At 46.4% G+C, this 25,868-nt stretch overlaps 2 protein-coding genes across 4 annotated transcripts in view; one reads left to right on the forward strand and one right to left on the reverse strand.

Moving 5' to 3' along the window:
- LOC147113273 (fibroblast growth factor 8-like) overlaps positions 1–4,786 on the forward strand; it is a 28,006-nt gene extending 23,220 nt beyond the window's left edge. Inside the window, exons 4-5 of the mRNA XM_085994003.1 lie at positions 535–641; positions 4,505–4,786. Coding sequence (XP_085850129.1) covers positions 535–641; positions 4,505–4,786 — 389 coding nt within the window. The remainder of the gene's footprint in view (positions 1–534; positions 642–4,504) is intronic.
- fbxw4 (F-box and WD repeat domain containing 4) overlaps positions 1–25,868 on the reverse strand; it is a 606,291-nt gene that overhangs the window by 488,588 nt on the left and 91,835 nt on the right. The window lies entirely within an intron of this gene.

Here is a 25,868-nt window from a genome sequence, read left to right on the forward strand (position 1 = left end):
GGGAGCTTTACTCTGTATCTAACCTGTGCTGTACCTGCCCTGGGAGTGTTTGATGGGACAGTGTAGAGGGAGCTTTACTCTGTATCTAACCCGTGCTGTACCTGCCCTGGGAGTGTTTGATGGGACAGTGTAGAGGGAGCTTTACTCTGTATCTAACCCGTGCTGTACCTGCCCTGGGAGTGTTTGATGGGATAGTGTAGAGAGATCTTTACTCTGTGTCTAACCCATGCTGTACCTGCCCTGGGAGCATTTGATGATGCTTGGTAGGTGAATGAGGAAAAGTATTCCATTTTCCAGCACTAACATTCCTCACCTTTGATGAGTACAGAAATCGGCCCACTTTCTTCTTCCTAAGACTCTTGGCACTGAACTAACAGTGAAACTTAGTCTGGGTCTGTTAACAGTCATGTTGTGTAGCAATCTGGGACCCGTGTTATAACAGGATGAGAGGGGATTGCTTACACCGTGAATGTAAAAATAAAAAATGCTTGCTGATCAAAGACTCACTGCTCCATCCCTTTGTTTCCAATGCAGCCAAACTGATTGTGGAGACCGACACCTTCGGGAGCAGAGTCCGCATCAAGGGAGCTGAGTCTGGGTTTTACATCTGCATGAACAAGCGAGGAAAACTGATCGGAAAGGTAAGGGTTAATGTGAGAGTGGCGGTGAAACCTTCTCTCCAAACAACACTGTACCAGATTTGGAAACGGGGCGGGGGTTAGGTGTGGGGATTAGGCCGGAGAGCTCGTTGTCGGCCGGCACAGACACGATGGGCCAAATGGCCTCCTTCTGTGCCGTAAATTTCTATGATTCTATGATTACACAATGCAATTTCAGGACAAGAGAGAAACAGGAATAGAGAGTACAGAAGGAAAGATAGTGAGACAGACGCAGAGAACGGTAATTGGGAGACAGAGAAACAGAGGTGAAGGAAGGAATAGAAAGTGAAGCAAAATAGATCGAAGCAGGGACAGAAAAAGATAAATTGAGAGAAATAGTAATCGTTCGAAATGGGAACAGAGAGAAAATGTAATCGTGAGTAAGGGGGAGGAAAAGTTAATGAGACAGTAAGAAAGAAAGAGAAGTGAAGGGGAGGCAGATAGTGAGAGAGGGAGAAATAGAGTGAGAAAAACAAAAGAGACTTAGGTAAGAGAAAGAAAGACAGTGAGATAAGCAGGAGAGAGAGAAACAGTAAGAACATAAGAAATAAGAGCAGGAGTCGGCCATTCGGCCCCTCGAGCCTGCTCCCCCATTCAATAAGATCATGGCTGATCTTCGACCTCAACTCCACTTTCCCGCCCCATCCCCATATCCCTTGATTCCCTTAATATCCAAAAATCTATCGCTCTCAGCCTTGAATATACTCAACGACTGAGCCTCCACAGGGGACTGGGGTAGAGAATTCCAAAGATTCACCACCCTCTGAGTGAAGAAATTTCTCCTCATCTCAGTCCTAAATGGCCAACCCCTAACAGAGAGACAGACAGTGAGACAGAAATGGAAGAAGAAAATAGTCACAAAAAAAGTCAAGGTAAGGGAGGGTAAGACACAAGTAGCAGAAAGTGGTACAAAAGAGTAAAGGTAAGTTTGAATGAGTCGGCTGGAAGGATGCTGCACTGTGGGTGCTCCGAGCCCGGAATGACACACTGCTGCCAACACACAGATTTTGATCTGTCCTTTTTATTGTAGTCTGGGTTATTAGACCTTTGCATTAGGGCGCAGGCTCTCTCACATCAGCAGAGGGTTTTCCCGCTGAGGTTAGGTGATTGATTAAGGAAGTGGGACGAGAAAGCTGGCTGCAGAATCAGCCGCCTCTTCTCGTCCCATCCCTGGCTCCCAATCTTTAGCACTTTAAATGATTGCATAAAGACGGTTAGTCGATCCCACCTGAGATTCAGGCGCTTTCCCCCAACAGGAATATTGCAGTCTGTGTTAAAACCGTGGCCCTAATGCCCATGAATCTTAACCCCACTTATTGAGAATCTTAACCCCACTTACTGACGTTCCTTTATTCGCCCTCTCGCCCAACCTCGATCTTTACTAATGCACGGGATTAAAATTGAATTGTAAACTGAAAGCTGCGACTGACCCGCGGAGATGGGGAGGGTCCCGCTTCCTCCCTGACTGGGGGGATTTTAAACATTCCCCAACTCCCCATACTGACACAGATAGACAGTGGAAACTGCCCGACTGCCCAGAGGTCCCAGACTCAACCCTCCAGTTCAAGAGGAAACACCCGTCCATTAACAGTATAGGGGATTCAAACTCGAGTTATCAATAAAATAATTCATTCTGACTGTATGATGGTTAGACTTCTGTACACATAGATTATTCCAAACAGCTGTTTATTATATAAAGTGATTTATATGGAGATAAATACTCAGAATGTTAATCTGGTTTGGAATATATGTGTATGACATTACATATATAAAATAATTATAATTAACATTTTATATTAATGATCATAGCCACGATTGCCGGATAGATCGATAAATAAAATAATTATATATAATATATGTGGCTATATATAATTCTATTGCCCATCTGTTTGTTTCTATAGTGCATTAAATATTAAGGGACATCAGCATTTCCAGGGCTGACTTTGTGTCTGGTGCTGGGATCTGAAGGTTGATTGGAAGGGTTGTGTTGGGCTGGAGTGAGGGCCTGCCGCTCTCCCCCTTCCACTTGTCTAATTCTGTGTCACATCGACGAGCTGAGTGCCGGGTCCTTGCAGCGTCACCGCCACCAATAGCAGGCACACATGTGCGGGAGCCCCGCGCCCCCCGCTCACTCCGCCATCTGTCTGTTGAGGAGGTGATATTATTCCTTGTGACAACTTGTAAATTCACAGTGCCCAGGACTGGGCCGTGCACACAGGCTGGGGAGGGGGTGCTTACATCGCAGATGGGGATCTGATACACGGAGGGGCCGCTGGTTCAACACTTCGTGGGTCAAGAATGTTTGTACATTTCGCACACCTACCCTGCCATTCACTCATTAACCTCTCAGGGACCAAGACAGCAAGTCCCAAACACAACGGGCCACATGTCCTCTAATTCTGTCTGTTCTTTAAAAAAATCTTACTTTTCTTTTCTCTCTCTTTTCTCTCTCTCTCTCTCAATTCACTCGATATATCTCCCTTTCTGTCTCTTTCTCTATCTCTTTTAATTCACTCTCTTTACATCTCTCCTTTCTGTCTCTGTATTTACATAAGAACATAAGAAATAGGAGCAGGAGTAGGCCAATCGGCCCTTCGAGCCTGCTCCGCCATTCAATAAGATCATGGCTGATCTGATCCTAACCGCCAATCCACTATCACAGAACCATCTCCTGAATCTAACAGAATTAGACACACGAAATAGGAGCAGGATCAGGCTACACAGCCCCTGGGCCCGCTCCGCTACCCACAGGGCCATGACCGATCCGAACCTAGACTCATGTCCAAATTCCTGCCCGCTCCCCGAAACCCTTAACTCCCTTTACTTCTAGGAAACTGTCTATTTCTGTTTTAAATTTATGTAATGATGTAGCTTCTACAGCTTTTTGGGGCAGCATATTCCATGGACCTACCACCCTCTGAGTGAAGTAGTTCCTCCTCATCTCAGTTTTGAAAGAGCAGCCCCTTATTCTAAGACTATGCCCCCTAGTTCTAGTTTCACCCATCATCGGGAACATCCTCCCCACATACACCCGATCCAACCCCTTCACAATCTTATATGTTTCAATAAGATCGCCTCTCATTCTTCTGAACTCCAATGAGTAGAGTCCCAATCTACTCAACCTCTCCTCATATGTCCATCCCCTCATCCCCGGGATTAACCGAGTGAACCTTCTTTGTACTGACTCGAGAGCAAGTATGTCCTTTCTTAAGTATGGACACCAAAACTGTATGCAGTATTCCAGGTGCGGTCTCACCACTACCTTGTACAACTGAAGCAATACCTCCCTATTTTTATATTCTATCCCCCTAGCAATGAAATTCACTCTAATTCCTTCTCCCTCCTTCGTTCTGTTTCTTTCTCTAGCCCTCTCTTTTAATGTCCCCCTTTCTGTCTCTTTGTCTATCCTACCCGTTCTCTCTCTCACTCTTTCTGATTCAGTCATTGTTAGGTTTTTTTTCGCAAGCCTGGAGCCAATAGCGAGATCACCTCTGTCCATTCCTGGCCAATACTAATCGATAGCAATCTATCGGGGTCTACCAAAGTCTTAAATGTTATTAAAAAAAATACTTTTCATCTTCAATTTTTTCTTTAAAAAAAGCAACGCACACAAGACATTGGAACTGATCTGAGCACGCATTCGTTGGAAGTGAAATAACAACAGAACACGCTGGAAAAACTTAGCAGGCCAGGCAACATCTGTGGAGAGAGATGCTGCCTGACCTGCTGAGTTTTTCCAGCGTTTTCTGTTGTTATTTCAGATTTCCAGCATCCGCAGTATTTTGCTATTCATTGGAAGTGAGCCTGAATCAAACGTGTATTTATTGTCCTGTTTCTCTGTGCAGCGAAGCGGGAAGAGCAAGGATTGTGTCTTCACCGAGATTGTCCTGGAGAACAACTACACCGCCTTGCAGAATGCCAAGTACGAGGGCTGGTTCATGGCTTTCACCCGGAAAGGGAGACCCAGGAAAGGCTCCAAGACCAGGCAGCACCAGAGGGAGGTGCACTTCATGAAGAGGTTGCCCAAGGGCCACCTGTCCTCCTTGGACACGCACAGACACTTCGAGTTCATCAACTACCCTTTCTCCAGCAGGACTAAGCGCACCAGACACTCCAGGCCTCGGTAGAGACAGCCACCGACCCAACATCATCTCTGGCCAATAACAATTACAGCAAATCATCGATGAACTGGCTCCAGTTTTTTTTTAATAAATAAATGAGATGCTTTATTTTTCTACTCAACTCCAACCAATGAGACTATACCACCAGGCGTTCGGCAAAAGAACCGCAGCCAGAAGTAGAGTTAAAATACTCTTCAGAGATGGCGCCAGAGAGAAGGACAAGGACACACAGGGAATGTGTGACAGAGAAAGGGAAACCATTCCGACTCCAAACCCTCAGCCCAAGCTGCTCACTGCTCACCTGATCGACCCCTGAGTTGAGATGAGGGGCATGCGCCTGGTATCATGTATATAATGAGTTAGTTAGATATTGGAGTGGAAGAACAAAAGCGAGAACTCTTCACTTTTATTCTTCCATCTTCCTCTTCAAATGCTGCTTTTGGAACGTGTTCACTTGAGAGTGATGTCCAGGAGAGTGACTCGCCAAGGAACTTACCGAAAATACGTCTGCCCTACCTGGGGTTAGCCCTCCAACTCTCTCCCTGGATGTTGTTATTATCAGTCATTCACTGTCCAACTGTATTTACTGAATCTCAGAAGAGACCTACACACAGCAAAGGATTATAAACTCACCTCTGACTGTCTTTTTAATACTTTGTTCATTTGCTTTATTACCTATTTTAGTAAAACACTGTATCGTTGCCAAGAGACTGGCATAACTTCTTTTTGTATTCAATTTTTTTTGGAGATTTGTGTAAAATAATTTTTAATGCTGAAAATATTTATTTAAGAACTGTATTAAATTTGTATTAGAATACAGAAAGCAATTTCTGTGTGATGTCACTGTAACAAAGAAAGCACTGGATGCCAGGGATTGTTGTCAGTGTGAGATACAAAATACACCCGCAGTAAGAGAAACCAAGAGAGCGCAGCGAGGAAAAAAGCAGAGAGGAAAAAACCCAGGTAGAGAGGGAAGCAGAAAGAGAAAGAAAAAGAGGGGCAGCGAGTAGAAAAAGAAAATAATGAGAAAAAAGAAACTGAAGAGAATGAGAGAAATAGAAAGGGAGAAAGAGGTTAAGGGACGGGAAAGGCCATTCGGCCCATTGATGCCCATCAAGTACTGTCCCACCTGTACACTAACTCTCTCATCATGGAATCTTATTGTATATTGAACAACCCTCCTATACTTTCGCCTCTATTACCTGTTTGGTGGATCATTCCAGTTATCACTTAATAATATCTATTCTAAATTCACTTTTTAGAAGAACATATAGAAAAGAGTGACAAGGGGACACCGTTACAATTAAAAAGAGGCAGATATATGTATATAAAGTTAAATACTTCTATCACACTGGGGTGGGTAGATAGATAGTTTAATAGACAGACAGACAGACAGATAGAGATAGATAGATAGAGAAACGGACAGACAGATGAATAGACAGATAAATATGTAAATCTTCCAGTATAATAAGTTGGGGAAAGTTTCCTTCTCTTGTCTTTAACAAAATCATGAACATATTCTTTGTACTCGAATTTACAATTCCACATATTAATGAAGAGTTGAAATCCTCCCCCAGATAGATGCACACATCAATAGGCCTAGAATCAGACAGGCGCAGTTACTCCGAGAAACCCAGCTCGATTAGTTTGAAGAGACTGGTGACTTTGACCAAGATAGCTGGTCAATGCTACCTGCTGAGAGGCTCTGTTTATAAATCCTACACTTTTCAACACTGTTTGAGATTGACTTCTTTGCGTTATTACCCAAATCAGACACTTCCTTCAACAAAGTCGAGGGATTAAATGTTGCATACAGCAGCAAGCGTCCATACATTCACAATGAGACCAAATACCTTTGGCTGTAAATAGCTTTAAAATTTGTATGGAGTACAATTGCGGTGTGGACTATTAGCATGTAGCCTGTGTGCCCATGGGACAGTGTAGAGAGAGCTTTACTCTGTATCTAACCCGTGCTGTGACTGCCCTGGGAGTGTTTGATGGGACCGTGTAGATGGAGCTTTACTCTGTATCTAACCCATGCTGTACCTGCCCTGGGAGTGTTTGATGAGACAGTGTAGAGGGAGCTTTACTCTGTATCTAACCCATGCTGTACCTGCCCTGGGAGTGTTTGATGGGACAGTGTAGAGGGAGCTTTACTCTGTATCTAACCCATGCTGTACCTGCCCTGGAAGTGTTTGATGGGACAGTGTAGAGGGAGCTTTACTCTGTATCTAACCCGTGGTATTTTAACAGAGACATTGAACTTTGAACAGCACCGTTTCACCCCAATCCAATACATGGGAACACACTGCTGGTCATCCTGGACTGTTGTGCCCTCCCCATTTCTTCATTTCCACCCTCCTCCGCCCCCACATTTTAAAGTGCTGATTTAGTCTGAGGTACAACTCCACAGTGGTCCACGGCCTTCCAGTACCTCCTCCAAGTGACCATTCCTTCTGTGCTGGCCTAGACAATGAGTGTCGGCAGGCATTCCAACAGGGTGGGCAGCACGGGCATGCCTGTTCTTATCCTCGCCCAATTCCCACTTTCTTGCAGGATAGCCATCAGGAGTGGGAAGCCTGCTTCATGCTTCCCTTCGGAACCCCGGGGTCTGGGAGCTAACTCTTACCGGGTGGGACTGTTTCATCGCACTGATCACAAGTAGAACCTGGGCCCTGCAACCACGCCCAGAAATCAGCTGGGCCGTCGGGAGCGGAGTTTTATCCATTGATCTATAGGAGGTACTTGAACATAAATCAACATTGTAGAACTGACATTTTTGCAGCATTCTCAGTGGTGTAATTCTAACAACACGAAGATTGTCAGTGAAATAGTAACAGGCAAGTAGTTCCAAAAATATTTATTTGCGTTTGGTAATTCTCCACTAACCTGGGGCAAATCGATATTTTTTATGGGTAGGAAATACCATAAACAGGGATTATAAATCACATCCATATAAAAATCACCTGCCCTATGATATATTTACTGTATCTGCAACAGCCAGGCTGATATGCAAATCTCTTCTACGTAGTGAAAATAATCTATATATATAGCTAATGCACATTGTTAATGCAAAGTGCCTATGTAAACATGTCACGCTGTAATTACACCCGCCCCCTGGATCTGCTGCAGCGCCACCACTGACAGGAGGCCGTAATTACAGCAGGACAAATTTGCAACGCCAATTCCATAATAAATTTAGATTTGCATTTATATGGCGCCTTTCGTGACCAACGGATATCCCAAAGCGCCTTACAGCCAATGAAGTACTTGTTGAGGTGTAATCACTGTTATAATGTAGGAAACATGCCAGCCAATTTGTGCACAGCAAGCTCCCACAAACAGCAATGTGATCATGACCAGATCATCTGTTTTAGTGATGTTGGTTGAGGGATAGATATTGGCCCCAGGACACCTGAGTGTCAGCCTGGATTTGTGTGCTCAAGTCTCTGGAGTGGGGCTTAAACCCACAACCTTGTGACTCGGAGGCGAGAGTGAGACCCACTGAGCCATGGCTGGCACCATTATTAATGTGAACACAGAAATTTATAATGGAAATATAAAAATAAGATATAATGTATGACTTTAAAAAGGGGACTGAATTATATCTGGGTGCAATTATCCCCTGCCCTCGAACCCTGATTCACCTAAAGACTACACTTGGTCCGGACTCTCCAGCTTGGACTTCCCTCCCATTAGCAAGGGGGCCAAGAATACCGCCTGCCAATATAAATCCACTGCTAACCCACTGAAATTTCCTCCCAGGGCCCTCATTTGCTATGCAGGGCAGGTTTGGAGCAGTAATACTGCTCCTGGTGGGTTTATGACTGTGGGGGAGGAGGGGAGGTGGTGGTGGGGAATGCAGTTCTGACGTATATATTAAAAGGCTGCAGCAAAGGGCAACATCACTATTCTGCAAGAACAGCAGGAGCAGCAGCAGCTTTGTAGGTGTCAGTAGGTGTTAGGGCTCCCAGATTCCAGGATGCATCCTGGAGGTCGTTGAGGCAGAAGTCAGGACCAAAAGATTAATATTGTTGGGCACTAAGGACGGGAGGCCCCATGAGAGAGTGATGCAGAGGCAGTCAGTGTGACCTCCACCACCCCAAGGACTGCCACACAATGTCGGAAGAACTTTAATGACCTCACAAGGGTAGCCAAAGTAAGTCTAGGCACTCTTACCAATACACAGCCTCTACCACTCAGACTTCATTCACCTCTTTGCCTCTCATACTCTTTCTCTCTCAGCATCTGGGTGTCAGGGGAACTCAGTTCTGCTAAGGGCAACCTCTGCTTCACACAAACACCTTCTTTATTCACAACCATTCTGCCAACTCACACAGCCTACCACGATGGAAACAGCCAGTCTTCAAGGACACCGATTAAAGGGAAAATGCATCTCCTCATCTCATCATCACAGCATGCATACACGCATTTTGCGGAAAGTGTCTGGTCCACTCATGAAGCTGTCGAATTGTCATAAAAACTCAACTGGTTCACTCATGCCTTTAGAAAAGGAAACCTGCCATCCTTACCCAGTCTGGCAAAAGGGAAACGTCCCTCGAAATGTTTGAGAGGCATAATGTTGTGAATCTTAGCAAACAAAGTTCTAAGAAGCCTACTTAAGATTCTGTTTCACAAGATAGGTGAAGAAGGCCATTTGTCCGAGCCTAGTTCATCCACCCAGAAAGAAATTACAGTCCATCACACTAACTAACTGTTTCTAAAGCTGCTTTTAAAGAAAGACAGAAAGAACTTGCATTTATATAGTGCCTTTCATGACATCAAGATGTAATAAAGCACTTTACAGCCAATTTTTAAAAATACTTTTTGAAGTGTGGTCACTGTTGCAATAGTCTCAGGATAAGGGGTCGGCCATTTAAGACTGAGAAGGGAAGGAGTTCCTTCACTCAGGGGGTTGCGAATCTTTGGAATTCTCTGCCCCAAATGGCTGTGGATACTGAGCTGTTGAGTATCTTCAAGGCTGAGATCAATAGGTTTTTGGACTCTCGGTGATCGGTCAGGAAAGTGGAGTTGAGGTCGAAGATCAGCCATGATCTTATTGAATGGCGGAGTAGGCTCACAGGGCCGTATGGCCGACTCCTACTCCTAATTCTTATGTTCTTATATTCTTATGTAATGAAGGAAACGCGGCAGCCAATTTGCCAACAGCAATGTCCCACAAACAGCAATGTGACAATGACCAGATCATATGTTTTTTTAGTGATGTTAATTGAGGGGTAACTGTTGGCCAGGACACCGGGGAGAACTCTCCTGCTCTTCTTCGAAATAGTCTGGTGGGGTCTTTTACGCTGACCTGAGAGGACAGACGGGGCCTTGGTTTATCATCTCATCTGAAAGACGGCACCTCTGACAGTACAGTGCTCCCTCAGTACTGCACTGGGAGTGTCAGCCTGGATTATGTGGTCAAGTCTCTGTAGTGGGGCTGAAACCCACAACGTAGTGACTCAGAGGCAAGAGTGCGACCCACTGAACCACGGCTGACACCTACATTAGCAATTAGACCAAATAGTGCTTATCAATAGGTCAGTAATTTCATCTTAAAAATACCTACACTTAAGAAGTGTGTTATCACAAGGCCAGTCTGCTCCAGCTAGGGTCTCATACACATCAATGAGTTGAATGGCCAGTTACACAGTTTCTCGATTGTGTCGGTTGAGGGAGAATGATGGACAGAACACCAGAAGAATTCCCTGCTCTTCTTCAAATAGGGGAATGTAATATTTAACATCTACCTTAAACATTGCAATAGGCGGACAGGGCCTAGCCTGATCATCGCAACCAAAGGACGGCACCATCAACAATGCTGCACTCCCCCGGTACTGAGCTGTGATTACATGCTGAAGCCTTGATGGCTCAAACTCACAAGCTTCTGAATCGGATATGGAGCTACCGGCTGAGCCAAGCTAACACACACAGCTCCCTGTTTACGGTTCTCAATAGGGAACTGGGAGACCGAAGCATGCAGGTCATAATACAACGGCAACTTGCATTTATATAGCGCCTCTAACGTAGTAAAACGCCCCAAGGCGCTTCACAGGAGCGATATCAGCCAAAATTTGACACTGAGCCATGTAAATTGATATTAGGACAGGTGACCAAAAGCTTGGTCAAGAAGGTAGGTCTTAAAGAGCGTCTTAAGAGAGGAGATAGGTAGAGAGGCAGAGAGGTTATGGGATGGAATTCCAGAGCTTAGGACCTAGGTAGCTGAAAGCACGGCTGCCAATAAAGATTGCAATTATCAAGCACAGCAGCACTGGATCCGAAATAGCAGGAAATCCTGCACCTCAGCTGTTGGACCATCAATATGCTCTCCACGCTGAGTTAGGTGGATCACTATGGTTGGTCGCCTGCTACATCTGAAGATGTAATTTTTTTTTCATCTGTCAACTCTCCGAAACATTGCTGTGAATAAATTAACATTGTTTGAAATATGGACATTTCTTCTTTGTCCTTCAGCCACTGTCAGACTGTCCCACAGGGTTCATCAGCACCAGTAAATGCAAGTGGAAGCTGACCAACATTTAATATAGATTATCCGGGTTACTCTGGGAGACCAGAGGGGCGCCTCATGCATGAAATAGAAATGTCACACTTGCACAGTAAGGGTAATCTTCTGAGGCTGTGGCTGTGAGACATTGTTGGAGGTAGTTTTATACTGCATCTAACTCAGGGTGTAGCTGACAATAGAGTGCACCGTGGGACACTGTAGAGGGAGATTTACTCTATCTAACCCACCAGGACCATTCGGCTCCAGACCTCATTACAGCCTTGGTCCAAACATGGTCAAAAGAGCAGAATTCCAGAGGTGAGGTGAGAGTGACTGCCCTTGATATCAAGGCAGCATTGGACCGAGTCTGGCATCAAGGAGTCCTAGTAAAATTGAAGTCAATGGAAATCAGAGGGAAAACTCTCCACTGGTTGGAGTCATGCCTGGCACAAAGGAAGATGGTTGCGGTTGTTGGAGGTCAATCATCTCAGCCCCAGGACATCGCTGCAGGAGTTCCTCAGGGCAGTGTCCTAGGCCCAACCACCTTCAGCTGCTTTATCAATGGCCTTCCCTCCAACATAAGGTCAGAAGTGAGGATGTACGCTGATGATTGCACAGTGTTTAGTTCAGTTCGCAACGCCCCAGATAATGAAGCAGTCCATGCCCACATGCAACAAGACCTGGACAACATCCAGGCTTGGGCTGATAAGCGGCAAGTAACATTCACGCCACACAAGTGCCAGGCAATGACTATCTCCAACAAGAGAGAGTCTAACCACCATCAACATCCGGGGGGTCACTATTGACCAGAAACTTAACTGGACCAGCCACATAAATACAGTGACTACAAGAGCAGGTCACAGGCTGGGTATTCTGCAGTGAGTGTCTCGCCTCCTGACTCCCCAAAGCCTTTCCACCATCTACAAGGCACAAGTCAGGAGTGTTATGGAATACCCTCCACTTGCCTGGATGAGCACAGCTCCAACAACACTCAAGAAGCTCTAAACCATCCAGGACAAAGCAGCCCACTTGATCGGTACCCCAGCCATCACCTTAAACATTCACTCCCTCCACCACTGGTGCACCATGGCTGCAGTGTGCACCGTCTACAAGATGCACTACAGCAACTCGCCAAGGCTTCTTCAAAAGCACCTCCCAAACCCGCGACCTCTACCACCTAGAAGGACAAGGGTAGCAGGTGCATGGGAACACCATCACCTCCAAGTTCCCCTCCCTGTTTCAAACCTGCCTGACTTGGAAGTATATCACCATTCCTTCATCGTCGCTGGGTCAAAATCCTGGAACTCCCTCCCTAACAGCACTGTGGGAATACCTTCACCACACGGACTGCAGCGGTTCAAGAAGTCGGCTCACCACCACCTTCTGAATGGCAATTGGGGATGGGCAATAAATGCTGGCCTTGCCAGCGACACCCACATCCCAGAAATAAATTTTTAAAAACCCGTGCTGTACCTGCCCTGGGAGTGTTTGATGGGACAGTGTAGAGGGAGCTTTACTCTGTATCTAACCCGTGCTGTACCTGCCCTGGGAGTGTTTGATGGGACAGTGTAGAGGGAGCTTTACTCTGTATCTAACCCGTGCTGTACCTGCCCTGGGAGTGTTTGATGGGACGGTGTAGAGGGCGCTTTACTCTGTATCTAACCCATGCTGTACCTGCCCTGGGAGTGTTTGATGGGACAGTGTAGAGGGAGCTTTACTCTGTATCTAACCCGTGCTGTACCTGCCCTGGGAGTGTTTGATGGGACAGTGCAGAGGGAGCTTTACTCTGTATCTAACCCGTGTTGTACCTGCCCTGGGAGTGTTTGATGGGACAGTGCAGAGGGAGCTTTACTCTGTATCTAACCCGTGCTGTACCTGCCCTGGGAGTGTTTGATGGGACAGTGTAGAGGGAGATTTACTCTGTATCGAACTCGTGCTGTACCTGCCCTGGGGGTGTTTGATGGGACAGTGTAGAGGGAGCTTTACTCTGTATCTAACCGGTGCTGTACCTGCCCTGGAAGCGTTTGATGGGACAGTGTAGAGGGAGCTTTACTCTGTATCTAACCCGTGCTGTACCTGCCCTGGGAGTGTTTGATGGGACAGTGTAGAGGGAGCTTTACTCTGTATCTAACCCGTGCTGTACCTGCCCTGGGAGTGTTTGATGGGACAGTGTAGAGGGAGCTTTACTCTGTATCTAACCCGTGCTGTACCTGCCCTGGGAGTGTTTGATGGGACAGTGTAGAGGGAGCTTTACTCTGTATCTAACCCGTGCTGTACCTGCCCTGGGAGTGTTTGATGGGACAGTGTAGAGGGAGCTTTACTCTGTATCTAACCCGTGCTGTACCTGCCCTGGGAGTGTTTGATGGGGACAATGTAGAGGGAGCTTTATACTGTATCTAACCCATGTTGTACCTGCCCTGGGAGTGTTTGATGGGGACAGTGTCGAGGGAGCTTTACTCTGTATCTAACCCGTGCTGTACCTGCCCTGGGAGTGTTTGATGGGACAGTGTAGAGAGAGCTTTTCTCTGTATCTAACCCGTGCTGTACCTGCCCTGGGAGTGTTTGATGGGGACAATGTAGAGGGAGCTTTATACTGTATCTAACCCATGTTGTACCTGCCCTGGGAGTGTTTGATGGGGACAGTGTCGAGGGAGCTTTACTCTGTATCTAACCCGTGCTGTACCTGCCCTGGGAGTGTTTAATGGGGACAGTGCAGAGGGAGCTTTACTCTGTATCTAACCCATGCTGTACCTGCCCTGGGAGTGTTTGATGGGACAGTGTAGAAGGAGCTTTACTCTGTATCTAACCCATGCTGTACCTGCCCTGGGAGTGTTTGATGGGACAGTGTATAGGGAGCTTTACTCTGTATCTAACCCGTGCTGTACCTGCCCTGGGAGTGTTTGATGGGGACAGTGTAGAGGGAGCTTTACACTGTATCTAACCCGTGTTGTACCTGCCTTGGGAGTGTTTGATGGGACATTGTAGAGGGAGCTTTACCAGACGATCTGTTCATTATTGTATTGTTGTTTACAGGACCTTGCTGTGTGCAAATTGGTGGCCCGTTTCCTACAACAGTGACTACAGTTCAAAAGTACTTTATTGGCTATAAAGCGCTTCGGGACGTCCTGAGGTCATGAAAGGCGCTACTTAAATGAAAGTTCTTTCTTTGCTTTAGCATTTAGCCAAGGCTGACACTCGATCATTAAATCCAATTCAATCAGAGGGTTTTGAGAAGTATTAGTGGGGTCATGATATCAGCATGCAGTAGTGCTGAATATGAACTCCACAGTTACTGTGCAGTCCTTGGAGTAGAGCAAATGGAAACAGAAAATGCTGGAAACAATCGAAGCTCAGTCCGAATCTGTGGAGACATCAGATGAGTTAACGTTTGAAGTGTAAACCCCTCGTCAGAACACAATCATTTATTTTTCTATAGTGTTCCTCGTGTGGGGAACTACATCTCAGCATGGACACTGAGCAGGTGAGAAAGAGGGGAGAAGGAAAGACCAGGGTTGGTGTCGCGGGGGGATCAAAGGAGGAACTTATCTACTGTTCTCAGACCGCTGGTGCATGTGGTGGGTGCAGTAACTGAGGCCCGGACTAATAATCCAGAGAACGGGAGCTCAAATCTCAAATCTGAAATCTGTGCAGCCGGTGGGTTTGTGAAGCTGGGTATGGTTATCTCGGTACTGGCGCTGACCAGGCGAGACCTGAATGTTGGCAGCACTGACGCGGCACAAAAGCACTTTCAAAACTGCACCCTCCAAGTCAATGCTATTTTTGTATATTCCAGCGCACTGCAGACGACAATAAGCACTCCTCTTAAACCTTAATTAATTCCAGTTAAAAAAAAAATCCCTTTGGAGCTGTGAGATGGGAGATATCAGACACCTGTGGGAAATGTCACACCTACAGCTTGCACCCGCTCACCAGCTTCTCCTATCATGTAAATGATGGCTGTTAAATACCAACCCGCATCTCAGCACCCCCACCGACCCTTTCATCTGCCTCTAAAACGCTGTCGCTTTGCTATTAAACACCGCAGTCTAATTTGATTGTGTGCAATTCATCTCAGGACAGTGTGAGCAGCAAGTGTCGGCTCACGAAGTGAACAATTAGCCTTTTTACTGCAAGGAGCTTGGGGCTGGGGTGAGAAGCAAACAGTAGGGCTGCAGTAAACTGCGCCTCTTCGCACCTGAGGGGCTAGTGGGGGGTCTGCAGAACGGTGTAAAGTTCTGGCCAGGATTCCTGCAAATGTTTAACTTCTATTAGATGTTTCAGCAAAAGCCTAACAATCAGAACTAAATAGGGGGAGTGTATTCATCCCAATTGTCCCATCATCCCAAAGTGTCACGAAGGGGGATAGCTGAAGACTCACTGATGTTGCTCTCCTGGTCTGTTGGTATGATGGGAACCACCCCAGATTCACTGGCGTTGTAAAGTAAATGAGATGGGGCAGCTGTTTCCAGAGGGTCCCGAGGTGCTTTCATGTCAGAGGTCAAACAACAGCCGCTGCATGGTTTCCACCTCATCAACTAAGTTGGTAGCACTCGCCTCTAAGTGAGAAGGTTTGCAGTTTGAGCCCCACACCAGGGCTGAGCCTATAATCGAAAGCCTCTTTTTATGTCATGCCACCGCTGCACAATGTAATAAAACTGGCTTGGGCTGACAGCCCCGGTGCAGTACTGAGGGAGTGCTGGCAGTGTTGGAAGCACTGTCTTTTGGATGTGGCGTTAAACCAAAGTCCCATCTGTTCAGGTGGATGTAGAAGATCCCATTGTACTATTCAAAGCAGAGCAGAGCCCTGGCCAACATTCCTCCCTCAAACTACACCATGAAATGATTAAGATAGCAAAATACTGCGGATGCTGGAAATCCGAAATAACAACAGAAAATGCTGGAAAAACTCAGCAGGCCAGGCAACATCCGTGGAGAGAAAATAGAGTCAACGTATCAGTCTTGACAAAGGGTTCACCTGAAACGTTGACTCTATTTTCTCTCCACGGATGTTGCCTGGCCTGCTGAGTTTTTCCAGCATTTTCTGCTGTTATTTCCATGAAATGATTAACTGGTTATCCATTGGATTGCCATTTGTGGGATCTTGCTCTGTGCAAAAATGTCTGTTGTGTTTCTGCGAGATGTGATATAACACTTGATAAGTGCAAGTCTTTATTTTTCCTTTCACAACCTCAGGAAATCCCAAAGTGCTTTATAACCAATGAATTAATTTTTGAAGACAGTCACTGCTGTAATCTAAGAATCATGGCAGTCAATTTGTGCACAGCAAGCTCCCAAAAACAGCAATGAAACAAATGACCAGATCATCTGTTTTAAATGTTGGTTGAGGGATAAACATTGGCCAGGACACCGGGAGAACTCCTCTGCTATTCTTCAAATAGTGGCCGTGGGATCTTTTATGTCCACCCAAGGGGCCGACAGGGCCTTGGTTTAATGTCCCATCTGAAAGACGGCACCTCCGACAGTGCAGATTATTATTTGAATGGCAATAGATTGGGAGAAGGGAAGTGCAACGAGACCTGGCTGTCCTTGTGCACCAGTCGCTGAAGGTAAGCATGCAGGTGCAGCAGGCAGTTAAGAAGGCAAATGGTATGTTGGCCTTCGTAGCGAGAGGGTTTGAGTACAGGAACAAGGATGTCTTGCTGCAGTTGTACAGGGCCTTGGTGAGACCACACCTTGAGTATTGTGTGCAGTTTTGGTCGTCTTATCTGAGGAAGGATGTTCTTGCCATGGAAGGAGTGCAGCGAAGATTCACCAGGCTGATACCTGGGATGGCAGGAATGACGTATGAGGAGAGATTGTGTCGATTGGGCTTATACTCACTGGAGTTTAGAAGATTGAGAGGGGATCTCATCGAAACCTATAAAATTCTAACAGGACTAGACAGACTAGATGCAGGAAGGATGTTCCCGATGGCCGGGGAGTCCAGAACCAGGGGTCATAGTCTAAGGATAAGGGGTAAGCCATTTAGGACTGAGATGAGGAGGAATTTCTTCACCCAGAGAGTGGTGAACCTGTGGAATTCTCTGCCACAGAGGGCAGTGGAGGCCAGTTTATTAAATATATTCAAGAAGGAGTTACATATATTTCTTGAGGCTAAAGGGATCAAGGGATATGGGGAGAAGGCAGGGACAGGGTACTGAATTTGGATGATCAGCCATGATCTCATTGAATGGCGGAGCAGGCTCGAGGGGCTGAATGGCCTACTCCTGCTCCTATCTTCTATGTTTCTATGTTTCTATGCAGCGCTCCCTCAGTACTGCACTGGGTGTGTCAGGCTGGATTGTGTGCTCAGGTCTCTAGAGCGGGGCTTGAATCAAAGACCTTTAGAGTCAAAGTGCTACCCGCTGAGCCATGGCTGGCACCTATGCTTTAAATGATCTGACCTGTGCCGTGGACCCAAGAAATTATGGGTAAACGAATCTACCATCGGATCACGCGCAAGCTAAAAAAGGGGAGCTCTTTCCATGTGGATGCGATCCTCGGCAATCAGATCTCTATATTCCACGGCACAACCCAGCCATTGCATAGAGACCAGGACCTGACAATAAAAAGGAAGAAATAGAAACATAGAAGATAGGAGCAGGAGTAGGCCATTCGACCCTTCGAGCCTGCTCCGCCATTCAATGAGATCATGGCTGATCATCCAAATTCAGTACCCTGTCCCTGCCTTCTCCCCATATCCCTTGATCCCTTTAGCCTTAAGAAATATATCCAACTCTTTTTTGAATATATTTAATGAACTGGCCTCCACTGCCCTCTGTGGCAGAGAATTCCACAGGTTCACCACTCTCTGGGTGAAGAAATTCCTCCTCATTTCAGTCCTAAATGGCTTACCCCTTATCCTTAGACTATGACCCCTGGTTCTGGACTCCCCGGCCATCATAAACATCCTTCCTGCATCTAGTCTGTCCAGGCCTGACAGAATTTTATAGGTTTCGATGAGATCCCCTCTCAATCTTCTAAACTCCAGTGGGTATAATCCCAATCGACACAATCTCTCCTCATATGTCATTCCTGCCATCCCAGGTATCAGCCTGGTGAATCTTCGCTGCACTCCTTCCATGGCAAGAACGTCCTTCCTCAGGTAAGGCGACCAAAACTGCACACAATACTCAAGGTGCGGTCTCACCAAGGCCCTGTACAACTGTAGCAAGACATCCTTGTTCCTGTACTCGAACCCTCTTGCTACGAAGGCCAACATACCATTTGCCTTCTTAACCGCCTGCTGCACCTGCATGCTTACCTTCAGCGACTGGTGCACAAGAACACCCAGGTCTCTTTGCACTTCCCCTTCTCCCAATCTATTGCCATTCAAATAATAATCTGCCTTCCTGTTTTTGCCACCAAAGTGGATAACCTCACATTAATCTACATTATAGTGCATTTGCCATGTTTCTGCCCAATCACCCAACCTGTCCAAATCGTACTGGAGTTTCACGACATCCTCCTCACAGCTTACCCTCCCAACCAGCTTTGTGTCGTCTGCAAATTTGGAGATATTACATCCAATTCCCTCGTCCAGATCATTAATATATATTGTGAACAGCTGGGGTCCTAGGACCGATCCTTGCGGCACCCCACTAGTCACTGCCTGCCACTCGGAAAACGACCCGTTTATTCCAACTCTTTGCTTTCTGTCCACCAACCAGTTCTCTATCCAAGTCGATACCTTGCCCCCAATCCCATGTGCCTTAATTTTGCACGCTAATCTCTTATGTGGGACCTTATCGAAAGCCTTCTGAAAGTCCAAATACACCACATCCACTGGTTCTCCCTTATCTATTTTACCAGTTACATCCTCAAAAAATTCCAGTAGATTAGTCAAGCATGATTTACCTTTTGTAAATCCATGTTGACTTTGTCCGATCCTGTCACTGCTTACCAAGTGCTCCGCTATTACATCTTTTATAATAGATTCTAGCATTTTCCCCACTACCGATGTCAGGCTTACCGGTCTATAATTCCCCGCTTTTTCTCTACCACCTTTTTTGAACTTGCATTTATATGGCTTCTTTCACAATCTCAGCACCCTTGCCTTGTCGGGATGTCCTAAGAGCAATAGATAAATGGGTGAGAGCAGCCCATGCGGGTTGCATTCGTGGGACCTGAAACAACAGGGGTTCATATAAATGTGCTTCGTAACTCACCCAGAGGTGGGCATTTGCCAGTGTCTCCACTGGAATCAGAGGTCCCACCTTTCCTGAATGCTGGCGGGCTGAATGGCTCAACTCACCCAACAGGCAGCAGTGTTGGGTGAGGTGCCCTCGTACACCTGTCCACTGTCACTAGTAGTCAGAAAATAAAGTTAAAAATATTGCAAAAATAATATGATAATACTTGCACTCATTTCTCACAGTACTTCAAGTAATGAATTAAACTTGGCAGCCATTCTGCACCATCTATGTCCCACAATCACTTTTGTATATATTATATAATAACACACAGTGTGTTACTGGGTATAACGCTCCTGTATATATTATATAATAACACACCGTGCGTTACTGGGTATAGCGCTCCTGTATATATTATATAATAACACACCGTGTTACTGGGCATTCTTGATGATGTTGGTTGAGGGAGGAATGTTGGCCAGGACACTGGGAGAACTCCTCTGCTCTTCTTACAATAGTGCTGTGGGGTCTGTAACATCAACAGAACAGAAAGATGAGGCCTCGGTTTAACGTCTCATCTGAAAGAGGGCAGCTCCGACAGAGCAGCACTCCCTCAGTTCTGCTCTCTGAGTGTTGGCCTAGATTATGTGCTCAAATTCTGTGCATATGTAGTTGCCTCCGGTGCTCCAGAACCTGCCCTCCCGTGTAAATGGTATATACTCCACATCATCAACGGCCTCAGACAAGCTGCAAAGTAAAATGAGTTAACCTTTTGTCATTCATGTAATGGAAAAGCGACATAAGTGTGCTACTTTTTAAGCCTAAACAATGCAACGAGTCTCCACAGAGACATGTGGCTGAGAACTTAATCCTGGCATTTGGTCCGCGCACAGACCCAACTAGGACTGTTTCTCCAGGGGGCATATGTGAAGTAGCAGCGCCATGATGTCAGCAACAAGTGATGGCCTGACAGCCAAGTCACCCAGCAATTCCTCCTACATTTATATTTACTCTACATTAAGAAAGAAAGAAAAACTTGCATTTATATAGCACCTTTCACAACCACCGGACGTCCCAAAGCGCTTTACAGCCAATGAAGTACATTTGGAAGTGTAGTCAGTGACTCCACCTCAAACGTCCTTCATTGACTGTGAAGGGCTTTAGCACGTCCTGAAGTCACGAAAGACGCTATATAAATGTAAAGCTCTTTCTCCTTTCATGCCTGTAGCCAATGTGTTATAATGTTACGGATCTGCTCACCAGATCTGGATCTGGGTTGTTACTGCTGCCTCGATGACCAGCGCCGAGAGGATTACCCAGTAAGAAAAGGACCTCCTGGTATATCTGCCTGCTGCACATGTCCCCGTGCATCAGGAGCCAGTGGCATTATTACAATAACAACAACCCACATTTATATAGCACCTTATACATCCCAAGGCACTTCACAGGAACGTTATCAGACAAAATTTGACACCAAGTCACATAAGGAGATACTAAGGAAGGTGACCAAAAGCTTGGTCAAAGAGGTAGGTATTAAGGAGCGTCTTAAAGGAAAAGAGAGAGGTAGCGAGAATTCCAGACTTAGGGCCCAGGCAGCTGAAGGCATGGCCGCCAATGGTGGAGCGATTAAAATCGGGATGTGCAAAAGGCCAGAGTTGGAGGAGCGCAGAGATCTCAGAGGGTTGTAGGGCTGCAGGAGGTTACAGAGATAGGGAGGGGTGAGGCCATGGAGGGGTTTGAAAACAAGCATGACAATGTTAAAATATCCTGCGAAGAGTGTGGCACAGGGGCAGAAAATCCCAGATTCGATCCGTGCTCTGTGCTGAGTTACCTGTTCTTAGCTGGGGCTACTTCGGGGGGAGGAGGGGGCTACCTTTGGATTTCAGTGATTCTTCGCTAGGGGGCGGGGAAATCTCAGTCAAGGCCCCTGATTGTTATTCAGTGCCTCTTGCTGAACTGTGCCTGCATGGAGCTTTGGGTGCAGACAGGATCAGGCTCACCTACGATGTACATAGATACATAGATACATAGAAGATAGGAGCAGGAGTAGGCCATTCGGCCCCTCGAGCCTGCTCCACCAATTAATGAGACCATGGCTGATCATCCAAACTCAGTACCCTGTCCCTGCCTTCTCCCCATATCCCTTGATCCCTTTATACTTAAGAAATATATGTAACTCCTTCTTGAATATATTTAATAAATTGGCCTCAACTGCCTTCTGCAGTAGAGAATTCCACAGGTTCACCACTCTCTGGGTGAAGAAATTCCTCCTCATCTCTGTCCTAAATGGCTTACCCCTTATCTTTAGACTGTGACCCCTGGTTCTGGACTCCCCGCCATCGGGAACATCCTTCCTGCATCTAGTCTGTCTAGTCCTGTTAGAATTTTATAAGTTTCAATGAGATCCCCTCTCATTCTTCTAAACTCCAGCAAGTATAAGCCCAATCGACCCAATCTCTCCTCATACGTCATTCCTGCCATCCCAGGTATCAGCCTGGTGAATCGTCACTGCACTCCCTCCATGGCAAGAACATCCTTCCAGTGGCCAAGTAGCTCACTGTATGGACTCAAACACAGCTCCTCAGGCAGCAGGCAGTGACGGAGCAACGTGGGGGGTGGGGTGGGGGGTATTTGGCCCATGCCCAGGGGCCACAGACAAATACAACGGCCCCATCCCTGGTAAAATTCACCACAACACAGAAAAATGGCAGACAGTCGGGGGATCCGTTTCATTTAAGCGCAATATATTGTGATATGATTTGCTTTATTATGAATGCAGTGTGTAAACATTCTACAGGCCTGTTTCTTCATGCATTTTAATACACATTTGTGTTTTAATGGATCGAGCTGCGGGTGCATTCTTATCCAGCTCTGTCAGCTTGTGCCGCAGAATCCAGACCCAGAGTGAGTTCGCGTCTTCAGGAGGGAAGTGAAACAAATCAGCGAAAAAAAAACCTTTCATCAGCAAACCAGATCACAACTTCGTCACAAGTTTAATGACAATCCCTCTGTGGGACGACACGTCTTTAGGATTTATTTGCTAAATCATTTTCACGGTTAATGCCACGCTGGCCTTAATTAGTGGCCTTAATGTTCAGCTTCCCACTTTTAGCATGGATTCCAGCTTTGCTCCTGTTGCCTTTAATTGATTGCACCTCCGATGTGGATTGAGTGTACACTACAGACACTTTTACAATGGGGGAGTACTGCGGAGATCAAGCACACAGCATGGCTGTCGTCAACAGAATCATTGAAGTAAAGGACCTGACCACTTGACTCCTGTTTTTTGTGAGGCTCGTGAGCTGCAGTCTGGTTCGCTGCCTGGTGTTAGTTAGACTGTCGGCGGTGGCGCAGTGGGCAGCGCTCTCGCCTCTGTGGGCAAGGATAGTTGTGCGTTCATAGTCCCACTCCAGAGAGTTGAGCACAAAATCCAGGCTGACACTCCCAGTGCAGTGCTGAGGGAGCGCCGCACTGTCGCAGTGTGTCGTCTTTGGATGAGATGTTAAACCAAGGCCCCATCTGCTCTCCCAGGTGGATGTAAAAGATCCTACGCTGCTATTCAAAGAAGAGCAGGGAGTTCTCCCCCATTGTCCTGGCTAAAAAAGAAATAGAGGCACCGGTGAAGGTGCAAAAAAGATTTACTAGAATGATACCAGAATTGAGAGGTTATACCTATCAGGAAAGATTGAACAGGCTGGGGCTCTTTTCTGTAGAAAAGAGAAGACTGAGAGGTGACCTGATAGAAGTCTTCAAGATTATGAAAGGGTTTGATGGTGACACCAGAACTAGGGGCCATCATTATAAGAGAGTCACTAATAAATCCAATGGGGAATTCAGGAGAAACTTCTTTACCCAGAGAGTGGTGAGAATGTGGAACTCGCTACCACAGGGAGTGGTTGAGGCGAATAGTATAGATACATTTAAGGGGAAGCTGGATAAACACATGAGGGAGAAAGGAATAGAAGGATATGGTGATGGGGTGAGATGAAGTAGGGCGGGAGGAGGCTCGGGTGGAGCATAAACACCAGTTGGGCCGAACGGCCTGCTTCTGTGTTGTAAATACTTTGGAACATTTATCCCTCATCCAACACCTAAAACATATGATCTGGTCTGTTGCTGTCTGTGGGAGCTTGCTGTGCACAAATTGGCTGCCACGTTTCCTACAACAGTGACTACACTTCACGAAGTATTTCATTGGCTGTAAAGTGCTTTGGGATGTCCTGAGATGGTGAAAGGCAAGTCGTTTTTGCTTTTACCTCCAGTATGTGCCTGCTAACAATATGCAGTTGCTCCCTGTATCTGGATAAACAAGATGTATGAAAGAAAGCCCTGCATTTATATAGTACCTGTTCATGTCTCTCAGAAATGTTTCAAAGCGCTTCATATACAATGAATTACTTTGAGCTGTATTGGCGCTGTTATGTAGGCAAATGACGTGGCCATTTTGCACACACCAAAATCCCTCAAACAGCAATAAGATGCACGACAGGTGGTGGAGTTTGAGGGAGGGATTATGCTCAGGAAAGCGGGAGAATCCCTTGCTCTTCTTTGAATAGCCATTGGATCTGCAATGCCCATCGGAACCACTAGAACAAACAGGTGGGGTCTCGGTTTAATGTCTCGTGCTCAGCAAGTAGCTCTCTCGCCTCTGAGTCAGAAGGTTGTGGGTTCAAGTCCCACTCCAGAGACTTGAGCACAAAATCCAGGCTGACGCTCCCAGTGCAGTACTGAGGGAGTGCTGCACTGTCGGAGGTGCCGTCTTTCAGATGGGATGTTAAACCGAGGCCCCGTCTGCCCTCTCAGGTGGATGTAAAAGGTCCCATGGCACTATTTCGAAGAAGAGCTGTATAAAGGCAAGTCTTTCTTTTTCTTTTCATTTGAGGGACGGCATCTCCGACAATCCAGCGCTCCTTCAGTACTGTACTGGAGTGTCAGCCAAGATTATGGGCTCAAGGACAGAACTGGGGCTTTGAACCCACAACCTTCTGTCTCAAATGCAAGAGGGCTACCTACATTCAATTCAATTCAATTCAATTTTATTTGTCATATATGCAGCAGACGTGTGTACTGCACAATGAAATGTTGATTTTTACGAGTCCTCCCAACATTGGAATAAATATGGCATAACAACAATAAAAATAATAATAGAAGTACAGTAATAATAAATAAAACAACAGTAATAAATAATAATAAATTATTCGTTATACAACATTAAATACATTAAATACATTAAATAGAACATTAAAATACCAGTTGGGGAGGAGCTCGTAAAACAGCAGCCATACAGGTCGGCGCTATTCGGCATTGGACCCCCTCCATGTATTGATTATTTAATTAATCTTGTTTTCTGTCGATAGATGCCTACCGGGTACTGCGATTCTCTCTGGGTAGGGGAGATGGAGGTGTCGGGGGACCTACTGAGCCAAGCTGACGCTGGTGATGGACGCAATTCCCATCTATTGATGTGGTTCTCAGGTACCGAGCCTTTACATTTCCTATCCTATAGGACTCCTGATCCAGGCTAGATGAATAATCCCAATACGAAAGGTGATATTGAGCGCAGTGAACATTGTCAAATCCTCATCTTACCATTTCCCAACAGATAACTTTTAAAATAAAAAGAGGAAACTACTGGAATTACACTGCAACTGTCTGAAAACTGAAGGCTCCACTGGTGTGCTGGGGAGCCATCCGGGCTGTTATTCTGATCCCCGCTTTGTGTTAAGTGAGCTGATCTCACAACAGGGGAAAGACAAATAGCCTCCCCTGGGTAAGGGCGAGGAAACATCAGCCGGGTGTGGGGAGGGTGTGAGGGTCGTGTTTCTGACCACTGGCCAGTCCCGGTCCCACTTCCTGGCCGGGGTCACTGGATAGCGGTCAGTATCGTAGAATGATACAGCACAGAAGGAGGCCATTCAGTCCATTGTGCCTGTACTGGCTCTCCAATTAGTCCCACTCCCCCTGCTCTTTCTCCAGAGCCCCACAGAATAGAATCATATAGAACATAGCGGGAAACCCAAGCTGACTTTTTCCTCCTCGCCTTAGTCCGCGGGCGCTGAGGCCAACGATTGTGTCCTTACAGCCGCCCTGGCTGGCATCAGCTCGCTGGGCAGAGACCAGGCCACAAACCCCGTGACTTTCCAGGTCTGCCAGGCTCAGTGCCCTGCTGCACCCATTGGCGGGGCACTTAAATATGAGGTTGCCTCAGAGGGCGGTGAATCTTTGGAATTCTCTGCCCCAGAGGGCTGTGGACGCTCAGTCGTTGAGTATATTCAAGGCTGAGATCGATAGATTTTTGGACTCTCGGGGAATCAAGGAATATGGGGATCGGGCAGGAAAGTGGAATTGAGGTAGATGAACAGCCATGATCTTATTGAATGGCGGAGCAGGCTCGAGGGGCCGAATGGCCGACTCCTGCTCCTAATTCTTATATTCTTATATTGCCGTG

This window comes from Somniosus microcephalus, chromosome 8, assembly GCF_052327205.1.
Source record: "Somniosus microcephalus isolate GS21.2 chromosome 8, FLI_Smic_1.0, whole genome shotgun sequence".
In the NCBI taxonomy this organism is placed as follows: Eukaryota; Metazoa; Chordata; class Chondrichthyes; order Squaliformes; family Somniosidae; genus Somniosus; species Somniosus microcephalus.